This window comes from Lonchura striata, chromosome 5 (assembly GCF_050655825.1).
Source record: "Lonchura striata isolate lonStrDom1 chromosome 5, ASM5065582v1, whole genome shotgun sequence".
NCBI classification, from domain to species: domain Eukaryota; kingdom Metazoa; phylum Chordata; class Aves; order Passeriformes; family Estrildidae; genus Lonchura; species Lonchura striata.
Genome location: NC_140707.1, coordinates 71,668,221 through 71,681,906, shown reverse-complemented (window position 1 = coordinate 71,681,906; position 13,686 = coordinate 71,668,221). Strand labels below are relative to the sequence as shown.

At 48.8% G+C, this 13,686-nt stretch overlaps 2 protein-coding genes across 5 annotated transcripts in view; one reads left to right on the top strand and one right to left on the bottom strand.

Moving 5' to 3' along the window:
* GNG2 (G protein subunit gamma 2) overlaps nucleotides 1-10,225 on the top strand; it is a 31,908-nt gene extending 21,683 nt beyond the window's left edge. For all 4 annotated transcript variants that reach the window (XM_021538449.4, XM_085581032.1, XM_085581033.1 and 1 more), the window contains 3 exons: nucleotides 3,845-3,911; nucleotides 5,448-5,563; nucleotides 6,647-10,225. In XM_021538449.4, coding sequence (XP_021394124.1) covers nucleotides 5,477-5,563; nucleotides 6,647-6,775 — 216 coding nt within the window. In that variant the 5' untranslated portion in view covers nucleotides 3,845-3,911; nucleotides 5,448-5,476 and the 3' untranslated portion in view covers nucleotides 6,776-10,225. The remainder of the gene's footprint in view (nucleotides 1-3,844; nucleotides 3,912-5,447; nucleotides 5,564-6,646) is intronic.
* Nucleotides 6,843-10,229, bottom strand: LOC146767442 (uncharacterized). The gene is made up of 3 exons (XM_085581031.1): nucleotides 8,538-10,229; nucleotides 8,232-8,446; nucleotides 6,843-8,176 (listed from the first exon to the last, which is right to left on the bottom strand). Exon 3 carries the CDS (start codon nucleotides 8,168-8,170, stop codon nucleotides 7,463-7,465), a length of 708 nt encoding a protein of 235 aa, XP_085437157.1. The 5' UTR covers nucleotides 8,171-8,176; nucleotides 8,232-8,446; nucleotides 8,538-10,229; the 3' UTR covers nucleotides 6,843-7,462.
* Between the last annotated feature and the right edge of the window lie 3,457 nt (nucleotides 10,230-13,686).

The following is a 13,686-nucleotide window of genomic DNA, read 5'->3' as shown; positions in this document are numbered from 1 at the left end:
TCCCTGAAGTGATTCCCTACCACTGGAGCAGGTCCTGTCACAGAATCCACAGAATCCACAGAATCCACAGAATTCACAGAATCACTGGGCTGGAAGAGACCTTCAAGACCATCAAGTCCAACCCAGCCCCAGTGATAGTAAAAGGGTTTTAAAATCATGGGGATTTAGGGTTAAAAGGAAAACTAAACTTAGTAGGCCCTGGAAAAAGAAATACCTTAAGCACATGAAGAACTTGTACTTGCTAGAACTGCACTGTGTAGCTAGTACATGATAAATTATATAATTGTTAGATGTGATGATTGTTTAGTTATTAAATATAATTACTGCTTAATCGTAAGAATAATCATGAGAGACTGTGGTCAGGGACCTAAGAAAGATCATGAGAAACTCATGGTAATGTATACAATAGAACAATATAAGTTTAATAATTAATATGTAAGTTATATAATGATAGAATATAAAATACATTCAGCTTGAAAGCTGTGTCAGAGTCAGATTTGGGTTTGTTCCCCGACTCCCAGAGCTCTTAATAAAAGCACCTGCATGGAATCATATCCTGTGATTATTTGTGTTCTGGAATGTTGGAACTCAAAATGTCCCTCAGACATTTTTGGAGGTTCCAGGTCTTGGTCAGAAGCATTTGAGACCCTGGCAGGCAGCTGCAAACAGCTGTGATTTTGGGTTTGAACCATGGAATGAGTTACCAACTTTGGAGGTGGAACAAGCAGTCACAAAAGTTTAGAGTAGAGGTAGTTACAAAGTAGAGGGGAGAATTTTTTAGTATTGTACAGGGGGGTTTTTAGCACATGTACAGGGGGGTTTTTACTTTGTACATGGGGGTCAGAAGTTCTAAGATGGAGGAAAGTGGGCTGATCCTGTTCTTCCTCCTTCTTCTTCCTCGCCTCCACGTTCTTGGTGATGTTGGCACTCACAGATTGGTTTAGAGTAGAAAAGCACTTGGTAACATAGGTAGTAGGTATTGGGGAAAAACTGTAAACATATAATATGTAATATATCATATAAAAGAGAGCAGCAGCCCTGGGTGGGGGGAGAAGAAGAGGACACACACAGAGAGGATGTCAGGATGTGTGTGTGCCTCTGCCTGGGCCACTGATCAAACAGCTGCAGCCCGAGAAGAAAATCTTTTAGATAACTTGCAATAAACTGCCTTGAGACTGAACAACAAGAAGCTGCAGAGTTTTTCTTTAAAATCACAAATTAGAAGAGAAACTTTACCACCACACGAGACCCCAGACCAAGCCCGGGGTTCTCACACCGGAACGCTGACACCAACAGCTCAACTCAACCTTGGCACACAGTGCCACGTCCAGGCTTTGTTAAACACACCCAGGGATGGGGACTCCACCACCTCCCTGGGCAGAACATTCCAGAACTTGATCATTCTTCTGTAAAAAACTTTTCTAATATCCAACCTTTATTTCCTCTGGCACATCTTGAGACTTTGTACGAAAGGGCACAACATGGAATTGTCTAGGTTGGAAAAGCCCTCTAAAGATCGAGCTCTCAGCACTGCCAATCCCACCACTAACCCGTGTCCCCAAATGCCACATCCACACATTTTTGGAACCCTTCCAGGGATGACATTTGCTGCCTTAGGAAAGCCTCTGTGGCACCCAACCCAGTCTTGGTTGAACCTGCTGCTTTTCCAGCTGCTGTGCCAGAACCACAGCACATTTCATGGTGTGGGACATAGTAAAAGTAAGAAGATTTTTATAAAGTTAGGAGAGGAGGTTTCAGAAACAGGAAGAATAGAGAAATTAGAATTAGTTGTAGTTTTAACATTTGAAGGTAGGAGAAGGTTACAATAGTATAGTAAATAGTAAATAAAGTAAATAAGGACATGAAACAATCGCTTGAGTTTTAAGTTTCGTTAAGATAGACTTCAAAACTGTAGAAAAATAGGTTTAGTAGAAGATTTTAAGCTTAAAAATGGTGTACTGTGTATTGTTAATAGAAGGCATATAAGTAAGTATTGTGTGAAGTTACATGTACCTTTAGTGATTGGTTAGAACAATTGTAAGCTTCAGCAATATGCTGTTGGCTGGAAAGTTTTTAAAATGTTCTGTAACAAAGAAATCTGCTGCTGGCAGGACGTGAGCTTTTGTTATCTTTCTGTTGTCTCAACTGTGTAATGCTGAGACGATGAGGCTGATGTTGTAATAAAATTCCAAGGAACGTCTCTTTCTGGTTGTGAAAGAGGAAAAACTTCCCCAACACCAATGGTGCCTCGTGAAGAAAAATAGTCATTTCAGAATCCTTCACAGACCATTCAGTCATCAGTGTCAGGAACCCCAGATTAAGAAAATTAAAAGAAGAGGGAAATGGGAAGAGGGCTGCGCTCTGCTGCTCAAACCCTTCTCCAGCCACCAAAAAAGAGGGGAGAGATGAGATGAGATGAAATGAGAAACCCCCATGGAAACAATGCACAGGCTGAGCTGAACCTCCAGCCAGGAGCTGGACTGGAGCATTTTGGCAGCATTCCCCAGGAGATGCTCTGTGGGGCAATGCTGAGCTCCAGGACGGTTTGGATGGATGGAGATGAGAGATCTCTGAAGGCTGCTCCTAGAATATCAGCTTTATTAGAGATGGAGCAGCTTGGAGCTGCCAGACGCAGCACGTGGCAAGGCTTGAGGGGATGGGGGATGTTGGGAAGGATGGATAAATATAATTATCCATAAATAACACAGCCAGGATGAGAACAGTCCTCCCTGCTAGCCGGACAACGCCCCTGCCTACGGATGGGTCCAGGGGTCGAGTGGACTGTTTCATCTCACCCCAAAATGTACAGTTCACCCCACACCTGTGACCCTCCCCTAAAACATCAAGTGCCTGTGACCCCATTGGCCCAAGCCTTGTTCCAGCCCACCTTGAAGCCCCTGATAAGGGGCTCTGAGGGGCCGGACAGCCTCTTGGAACTTCTCCTCCTCTCTTGGAACTTCTCCTCCTCTTGGATCTTCCCCCTCACAGGACCTCCACCCTTTCCTAGAGCATCCTCTTCTCTCTCCCCTCCTTCATCCCCTCAAGCCTCACCACGTGCTGGGTCTGGAGCTCCAAGCAGGACCTTTCTCCATCCCCAATAAACCTGATACCCCAAGAGCAGCCTCCAGAGATCTCCGTCTCCATTCACCCAAACCGTCCAGAAACCGTCCCAGCGATCGCTACAGAGGGAGGGGAGAGACAAGGGGCAGAGAGGATGCTCCAGGAGAGGGTGAAGTTCCAAGGGGGTGGGGGTTCCAAGAGAGCGTCCAGCCCCTCAGAGACCCCTTATCAGGGGCTTCAAGGTGGGCTGGAACAAGACTTGGGCCAATGGGGTCAGACACCTGATGTTTTAGGGTAGGGTTACAGGTGTGGGATGAACTGTACATTTTGGGGGGTGAGATAGAACAGTCCATTTGACTTTTGGACCTATCTGTAGGTAGGGGCGTTGTCCGGCTAGCAGGGGGGATTGTTTTCATCCTGGCTGTACTATGGCAAATCTTTTGCCAGGCAATTACATTCATTCATCCTTCCCAGCGATGCTCCTTCCAGCCCAGCACGAGCTCTGTGCACCACACTGTTCAATCCATGCCCTGTGCACCCTCCAGCCTGCTCGGGGCTGCCAGCAGCCCTGGGCTACTTGCCCACTGACTGGAACCTCTTCCTGTGCTGAAAACCTCGCTGAATGCAAGCAAGAAATGTCACTGAGGGCTGGGCTGGCCCGGCACAGGGCGGGGGGACACAGGAAGGAACCTGGGGATGTGGCACCCGGCGTCTGCGGGTCTCCGCTGCCATAAATGCTGGTCCCATGGAGCTGAGTTTCATTTTCTTTTCTCTTTCTTTAAAGGCAGTGAAGGGCCGAGAGGAGCAGAGCTTCCCTTCGAGGCACAGAGCAGCGGAGAGATCGGCTTCTGGTAAAAAACAGCCCCTCCTCGTGCTCCCCTCCTCATCCTCACACCCGGCTGGCCCTGGCAGGACTCGTTCGCCAAGCACAGGCACCAGTGCCAGGGTGATTCTGTCTGTAAATCCCATAGATTTATGTGGGATCCCATATAAATCCCATAAAACGCCAGAATAGAATGGAATGGAATGGAATGGAATGGAATGGAATGGAATGGAATAGAATAGAATAGAATAGAATAGAATAGAATAGAATAGAATAGAATAGAATAGAATAGAATAGAATATATATGTAATAGAATATATATTAAACATAATATATTTATATATATAATATATAATATATAATATATAATATATAATATATAATATATAATATATAATATATAATATATAATATATAATATATAATATATTATATATTATATATTATATATTATATATTATATATTATATATTATATATATTATGATATATGATATATGATATATGATATATATAGTATATAGTATATAGTATATAGTATATAGTATATAGTATATAGTATATAGTATATAATATAGTATAATATAATATACATATATATATATTATATGGAATATAATATGGCTGTAATATCTAATAATATATACTAATATATATTATTCTGTTATCTATTATATAATATATCATGTTTATAATATTATATATAGTAAATTATAGTATATACTATATAATATATAATAGTATAGAATACGGAATATGGAATATGGAATATGGAATATGGAATATGGAATATAATATGTTTATATAGGTGTATATATAATATAGAATATATATAGTATAATTATAATATAGAATATGGAATATGGAATATATAATATGGAATATATAATATATATTTATATATGTGTATACATATTTAGTGTGTATATATACACATACGTATATAAAGTGCCATGAAAACCCGTTTTTGAGCTGGTAAGCAGCCCCAGTCCGGCAGGAGCACTGCTGGGACACCCTTGCTGCTGCCAGAGCTGGGTGCTGGGGTTCTGCTGCCTCTGCCAGAGCTCACTGCTGGCAGAAGGTGCTGGAAAAACATCCGGGATCCAGCCTGGAGTGACCTTAATGAGCATCCCCCGCCTGCCTGGGGTAGGAATCCCCAGCAACAGGAAGCTCCAGCATCCTGTTTAGCATCTCAAAGTGCAAATTGGCAGCAGGGACAAAGGCAGGGAGGCCAAGGGACCCTGGACACACACTGGGCACTGGCAGGGGCTGGAGGATGGGCAGGGAATGACTCTGGCACAGAAATCCTGGGTTTTGTTGCTGTCACAGCTTTTCAGGGAGCAGCAAACACCAAAGCACAGCTCAGCTGTAGGCTGCAGCCTGAGCTCTGGACAGCCCCAGTGCCAGCTAAGTGGCATCCCTGCTCTGGGGACAACCCTGGCACGGTGTCCCTGCCCCGGGGTGGCATCTGCCACCCTCACCCTGTCATTTGGATGGCTCTGACACTCCACACGTGCCACCCCAGCCCGTCCCAGCAGCTGATCCCGGTGTGTTCCTGCCCGCAGCCCGTCCCGGGAGCCCTCCTGGCCTGCCCATGGCTAGCAACAACACTGCTAGCATAGCACAGGCACGCAAGCTGGTGGAGCAGCTGAAGATGGAGGCCAACATCGACAGGATAAAGGTAGGGATTCTTGGGAGATGCCTCTGGGAGTGCTGGGATGTGGTGGCTGCTGCCCAAAGCACGTGGAGGGAGCTGGGATGTGGAGTCAGCTGAGGATGCTCTTGTTTTAAGTGATCCTGACAGCCCTGGCTGAAGGCAGTGGGAGATGGCATCATAGAATCTGGGAATGCTTTGGGTTGGAGGAGACCTTAAAGCCCTTTTTGTTCCAACCCCCTGCTAGAGACACCTTCTGCTATCCCAGATTGCTCCAAGCCCTGGTGAGAGGCAGCTGGAAGCATCACCTGGAGCCCTGTGGGGTGGTGGGAAGGAGGGACTGTCCCCAAGGCATCGCAGCTCCTTGCTAAGAGCTGAAATCCAGGGAGAGGAGTGCTGCAGGGCTGGGGGATGAACTCTGGTGCCTTGGGAGCTGAAATCCAGGGAGAGAAGTGCTGCAGGACTGGGGGATGAATTCTGGTGGCTTGGGATCTGAAATCCAGGGAGAGAAGTGCTGCAGGGTTGGGATGAACTCTGGTGCCTTGGGAGCTGAAATCCAGAGAGAGAAGTCCTGCAGGGCTGGGGGATAAATTCTGGTGGCTTGGGAGCTGAAATCCAGGGAGAGAAGTGCTGCAGGGCTGGGGGATGAATTCTGGTGGCTTGGGAGCTGAAATCCAGGGAAAGAAGTGCTGCAGGGCTGGGATGAGCTCTGGTGGCTTGGGAGCTGCTGCCGTGTCTGGAATAAGGAGCGAGGCTGGTGGGTGAGGGCAGGAAACGCTGCTGTGGATGTTCCTGCCAAGGGATGCGTGGGAGAGGCAGCAGGGATGAAGTCAGTCCTTGTCAGGTGAAGGCTGGGAATGGGGGAAGGCTGGGAATGGGGGAAGGCTGGGAAGGAATGGGAATTCAGGCTGCCAGAGCAGCTCAGAGCCCCGTGAAGAACCAGCCCAGGACCAGCCCCGGCAGGGACGCGCTGCCGCTCTGTCAGTCAGGTTTTCACCCCAGACCTGATGTTCCCCGCCCAGGGATGCTGCCAGCCCTTCCCTGCTGGTGGCACCTCTCCAGGTGGGATGTCCCCAGCCTGTCCCTAGCACAGGGTTCCTCCTTTTGCAGGTGTCCAAAGCAGCAGCAGACCTGATGGCGTACTGCGAAGCCCACGCCAAGGAGGACCCTCTATTGACCCCTGTCCCGGCCTCAGAAAACCCCTTCAGAGAGAAGAAGTTCTTCTGCGTGATCCTGTAAACCCTGGAGGAGCCTGACGGGCACTCAGGCCACCCTGAACACTGATGTAGAGTTTTTAGGAATGGGGACGACCTGCTGGTCCGCAGAATTTAAACAAAAATAAGTTAAAAAACACGGCCTGGAAGCTACAGAGATGTGCATGTTTAAAGAACCTGGCCACCTTTGGGGGAATCAGATGATCTGCATTGCGAGGCAAAAGATCTGAAGTCTGTAGAGTTGCCTAGAAAGAGAAAAACAAACAAACAAACAAACAAACAAACAAACAAAAAACCATGTAAAGAATAAATCGGTGTCACTTTTCTGCTCACAAAATTGTTTGATTGTTCCATATTTAAAGCACCAGAGCTGTGCTGAGCAAAGTTAGCTGCTAAGGATGTGTATAACCTTCTTGGAATGATATTGTCGGTTTCTTTCCAAGCTAATATTTTTGATTTAAGTTGTCAGATATATAGCGACAGGTTAGGTGGCTGTGCTGTTACTCAATGTCTGGTCTTGTGCTTTTTTCATTTCTGGCCGTAGCGTAGCAGGGCGGGTCGAGGGGACGCCAGCAGCTCTGTGTCCCCAGCAAACCCCACTTTTGACCATTCCCTCTATGGTTAGCTTTGGTTCTGCAAGTAGAAGTGGTTCCCGTGTCGTGCTTGGTGCTTCCTGGCCCTGTGATGACATTCAGTGGTAGTGCATGAGAGTTTAATTCCGTCCGTCCGCTCCAGACTTTTCTTTTCTAGCGCTTGGCACCACGTGCTGGTGGAAGGAGCCGTAGGGAGGGAACAGAGGCGGTTCTGAGAGCCAAGAGAGCTCCTGAGATGCCTTCAACGTGCCTGAAATACCTCCTGCCACAGGGCACGTGCCAGCCCGGGCGCAGGGCGAGCCAGAAATCCAAAAATCAAAGTCGACCGCTTCTTTCCGGGTCTTTCCTTTCTCCTGCACCTCTGTGCCTCTGCTCTCCTCGCTTGGTCCTGCTCTTTTCCCAGTTCCTGGTAGCACTTCCTTCCCTTGGGGCTGGTCTGGAATGCTGCTGGGATGTTGTTCAGGGCTGGGGTGCTGCTCAGTGGTGGGATGCTGCTCAGTGGTGGGGTTCTGCTCCATGGTGGGATGCTGCTCCTCCATGGAATGCTGCTCCATGGTGGGACACAGCTCCATGGTGGGATGCTCCTTCAGGGTGGGGTTCTGTTCCATGGTAGGATGCTGTTCCTCCATGGAATGCTGCTCCTTGGTGGGATAGAGCTCCACGGTGGGATACAGCCTCATGGGGGGCTGCTGCTTCTCCATGGAATGTTGCTCCTCCATGGAATGTTGCTCCTCCATGGAATGCTGCTCCATGGTAGGACACAGCTCCATGGTGGGATGCTCCTTCAGGGTGGGGTTCTGCTCCATGGTGGGATACTGCTCCTCCATGGAATGCTGCTCCATGGTGGGATGCTACTCCAAAATGGAATGCTGCTCCTCCATGGAATGCTGCTCCTCCATGGAAGGCTGCTCCATGGTAGGACACAGCTCCATGGTGGGACACTGCTCCTCCATGGATTGCTGCTCCTTCATGAAATGCTGCTCCATGGTGGGATACAGTTCCATGGTGGGATACAGACTCATGGGGGGCTTCTGCTCCTCCATGGGATGCTGCTTCTCCATGAAATGCTGCTCTGTGGTGGGATACAGCTCCATGGTGGGATGCTGCTCCAAAATGGGATGCTGCTCCATGGTGGGATGCTGCTCCATGGTGGGATGCTGCTCCTCCATGGAATGCTGCTCCATGGTGGGATGCTGCTCCATGGTGGGATGCTGCTCCTCCATGGAATGCTGCTCCATGGTGGGATACAGCTCCATGGTGAGATGCTGCTCCAAAATGGGTTGCTGCTCCTCCATGGAATGCTGCTCCACGGTGGGATGCTGCTCCTCCATGGGATGCTGTCCCACCATGGGATTCTGCTCTCTGTTGGGATGTTCCTGCCCCTTCCTGCCCCCACCTCCCCTCCCGTTCCCGCTGCCCCCTCCCCACGTTGGGAAGGGCCAGGGGAGCAGCCCCGGGCACCGTGGGGGTGCCCCCCATTCCCGGAGGTGCCTGATTCCCTGTTTACACACGTCCTGGGCTCCGTGCCAGGCTGGGCAGTTATTCCCAGGTCTCCTTCCTCTGCTCCCAGCTTTGGGGGGACACACACCACCTTTCTGGGCTCCTCCTCGAGTCCATATTTCTGTGGTTTGTCTCTCCTTTCTGCTGCTAAACACCTCCTGGCTCTCCCCTGCTCATCTGTCCTCCTGGGAAACTTTGGGAATCATCCCTTTGGGAACCATCACTTTGGGGAATCATAACGTGGGGATTTATGTACAGAATGAGCTGGGGGTCACAACGGGGTTTGGGGGTCGATGGTGACCCCGCTGAACCAGTTCTGAATCAGGTGTGAGCTTTTGAAAATCCCCGTGGATCCGGGAGGGGAAAAGTCTTTAGGTACCTTTTTGGTAACTCTTTCTAGCCCGTTAAAAAAAAGTGTTTTTTGGTTTTTCTACCTTTTCATACTCTTTTTCTAATTCTTCTATGGAGAAGGCCAGTTCTTCTCACACTGGACTCCAAACTTTTGGCACCTGGGAATGTTTATAAGCCACGAGTAGCCTAGATGGTCCCAGCACCTCCCTAATTCCCCAATTTTGCTCTTTTTACTACAGCTCCCCTAGCTTAAGGATGAAGGGTGGATGAAGTGGTTTGCTCTGCAGCTGGTTTCACTCTTGGTGTTACCAGGCAGAGATGTAAAAACCCCATCCTGAGTTTTGTCTTTTCTTCTTAATCTGATTTATTGTCACAGAGAGTGAAGTGCAGCCGGTCTGACCCGGGGCTCCCACCCCACCCCTTCTCAAACACCTTCTCAAAAGTGGTTTGTAATAATTTTTTTAACGACTTGCCTATTTTACAACTCGAATTCTTAAAACCTTAGACAACAAAATAAACCTGCATGAATATGGGGGAGCGGGGAGGGGGAGATTTTGAACTAACCCAGACTATTCATTGAAGGTGTTTTACCTTGCTGGGCTTGATTTTTTCTGTTGGTTGTGGTGTTGCCATTGGTGTGCTGCCAGGTATTTCACCCCCAATATTTCTATTTACACAGATCTGCCTTTGTTAGCCAAGCAGAGATCGCCTGCCAAGGTTGTTTCCCCTCCTCACAACAAAAATCTCACCCATCCCTCCATCCCCATGCTGGATTTCCAGCCTGGCCTCAAACATCATTCCACTACCCCCAGGCTTTTAAAGAAAAAAAATAAATATCTGGAGTACTGGAAAAAAGGACTTTTATTGTCTGCAAAAGTTGCTGGTGGCAGTCTGTCCATGGCTTGCCACCCTGCCAGCAGCAGGATTTTGGGGAGGGGGTGGTTGTAGGCGAAAGCCAGTCGTGGTGTAGCGCATCCCCATCCCACATGGTCTGTGTACTCGTTGGAAATAAACTTTTGGATTTGTTTCAAGCCTTTTGGAGATGCTGCTCTGTGTGTGTGCCGACCCCTGGGGAGGTGGGATCCCATCCTGCTTGTGGCTGGATGCAGTTCCCAAGGGGTTCTCCCCATCAGGGAGGGTTCAGCAGGAGTTTTGGGGCTGGGCTTTCAGCAGCTTTTAGTTCAGCAGCTCAGGGGAGAACAGGCTGGTTCAGGGTGGGACATGGCTGCTTGCTCAGAAACTGAGAAACACCTAAAATTCCCTAAATTTCATTGTTCATCCCTTCTCCCCTCTTTTTCCTTTTTCTCCCAGCCCTGGCACTCAGCACAGGAATAAATCCAGAGGAGGCCATGGAGCTGCTCCAGGAGCTGGAGAATCCTGGATCGATGCTCTGGGAGAGCTGGGGGTGCTCACCTGGAGAAGGGAAAGCTTCAGGAAAACCTCAGAGCCCCTTCCAGGACCTGAAGGAACCTTCTAAAGAAGGACAGATTTTTACAGGGCCTGGAGTGACAGCAAAAAGGGTTTTCATCTAAAAGAGGGTTGATTCAGGCTCAGATATAAGGAAGAATTTTTTAATGGGAGGGTGGTGTGACCCTGGCACAGGGTGCCCAGAGCAGCTGTGGCTGCCCCTGGATCCCTGGAAGTGTCCAAGACCAGGCTGGACAGGGCTTGGAACACCCTGGGATGGTGGAAAGTGTCCCTGTGAATGACATGGCATCAAACTGGATGTTTTTTAAGGTCCTTTGCAACCCAAACCATTCCAGGGTTCTGTGATTCCACGATTCTTCCTTGTTCTACTACCAAAACTCTTCCTGATCACAGAATCAAACATATTGTGCTCCTACCAAAATCCCCACATCCTGAATTTCCCCTCCAGTTTCACAGGACCTTCAGGGGTGAGTGTTTTTCCAGCAAAGCTGCTGGACACTTTTGCTGGCCACATTTTAAAGCTGCTTGGCCTCAGCTCATCCCTGTGGCCAGGAACCAGGTGTCCCTGTAGGTTCTGAAATAAAACCACCAGCAGCCAGCCCAGCAGGGATCTGTGCCAATATTCCAGTTTTTCCAAGCATCAACTCCCAGCTCCTCCATCCTTTTCCGTGTCTGTCAGAGCAGCTCCAAAGAAAAATGGTGTCACTGGGGAAGAAGTGATTTATTAAAAAATATGGACAAAAACTCTCTAACAGTTTAAAGTTAGAAAGTGTGTGTTTGTTGTGTGTGGGATTGCTCCCAAATCTACACCGCAGCTTCCAGGTGGTTACAGAGTCTTTTTATCCATACAGGTATTGAATACCCAAAATACAAATACATATTCATCATTTTGGTACATCCCATTCCTCACTTTGTATGCTAATCACTCCAAAATCTATTCAGCATGGGTAGTTTGTTCCTTGAAATGGGTGGGTGTCCCTTCCATGGGGAGGGGTCCCAAAATGAGGAAGTCAATGAAGTCTTCCTCGTTCTGACCTTTCTACCTTTTCAATGCAAATCTGACAAATGAACTCTTGGTAGAACTCCCATTCCTTGTCTTCAATTGATTTCAGAACAGAGGAGGCCCACAATTGTCTCATGTTCCTAAAAGCTATTTGTCAGTTTGTGTATTCTTCATTATAAACCAGCTAACTAAACATTGTGCTGACAAACAATCAGTTATTAGTTAACTACTAACTCCTAACTTCATCAAGGCCTACTCATTTATTTTGATTAAATCTAGTAAGGCTCATTTCTAACTAAAACCTTAGCTCCTCAAAAATCTCTAAACTCCTTAAAATTTACATTTCAGAAGGAGCCAAGTCTCTCCTCGCCTGGCAGGCAGCTCAGCTGTTCCCTGGCCCCCTTCCATCCTCACCTCCCCAGGATTCGGCTCTGGAGCAGCATCTGCCGAGCAGGAGGAGGTGAGGAGAGCGTGGGCGAGATGCTGCTCCCCCTGCCCGGCTCCCTAATGAGAATAAACCCATCTGCACTAATTGCATTCATTAGCTGCGAGCCCAGCAGCTCGGCAGCTCATCTCCTGGGGATGGATTTGTGCCCTGAGCTCCTGCAGAGAGCCACCAGGGAATGGGGGGTGGAGGCAGGAGGGGTGGAGAGCTAGGAGAATCCCAGGCATGGTCTGGGGTCTCGTGTGGTGGAAAAGTCTCTCCTCCAACCCGAGCTTCCAAAGAAAAACTCTGCAGCCTCTTGTTGTTTGGTCTCAAGGCAGTTTATTGCGAGTTATCGAAAAGATTTTCTTCTCAGACTGCTGTGGTTTGCTCAGAGCTCAGGCAGAGGCACACACACACCCTGACATCCTCTCTGACCCCGACTGCTTCTTCTCCCCCCGCCAGGGCTGCTGCTATCTTTTATATGATATATTACATATTATATGTTTATAGTTTTTCCCCAATGCCTATTACCTATATTAAATGGTGCCTTTCTACTCTAAACCAATCTGTGAGTGCCAACATCACCAAGAACGTGGAGGCAAGGAAGAAGAAGGAGGAAGAACAGGATCAGCCCACTTTCCTCCATCTTAGAACTTCTGACCCCCATGTACAAAGTAAAAACCCCCCTGTACAATACTAAAAAAATTTCCCCTCTGTTTTGTAACTACTTCTACTATCCTATCTAACCCTTTTGACTGTTTGGTCCACCTTCAAAGTTGGTAACTCATTCCATGGCTCAAACCCAAAATCACAGCTGTTTCCAGCTGCCTGACAGGGTCTCAAATGCTTCTGACCAGGGCGTGGATCCTCTAAAAATGTCTGAGGGACATTTTGAGTTCCACCAGAGAGCAGAGGTTTCACTGCCTCCATCCTCGTCACTCCTGGTTCTCCTGCTCCTGTGCTGAGTGCCAGGGCTGGGAGAAGAAGGAAAGAGAGGGGAGAAGGGATGGACAATGAAATTTAGGGAATTTTAGGTGTTTCTCAGTTTCTGAGCAAGCAGCCATGTCCCACCCTGAACCAGCCTGTTCTCCCCTGAGCTGCTGAACTAAAAGCTGCTGAAAGCCCAGCCCCAAAACTCCTGCTAAACCCTCCCTGATGGGGAGAACCCCTTGGGAACTGCATCCAGCCACAAGCAGGATGTGACACCGTGGGCAAAGCTCCTTTTCTCCATGCTGGAGTCAATGTGCCTAGCTCCAGCTGTGGGGTGGGACAGGGATGCTCCCGCAGGAGCTGCAGCCACAGGACAAGGGGTAACGGGTTCTAACGGAAAGAGTGGAAATTTAGGGGGGAAATGTGCAATTTTTGGCCGGGAGGGTGGTGGCACAGGGTGCCCAGGGAAGCTGTGGCTGCTCCTGGATCTCTGGAAGTGCCCAAGGCCAGGTTGGACAGGGCTTGGGTCGCTGTCGAGGCAGGACGGGAATGAAGAAGCTCTGGCCCCGCCCCTCGCTCTGGCCCCGCCCCTCGCTCTGGCCCCGCCCCCGCTCTGGCCCCACCCCTCGCTCTGGCCCCGCCCCTCGCTCTGGCCCCGCCCCTCGCTCTGGCCCCGCCCCTCGCTCTGGCCCCGCCCCTCGCTC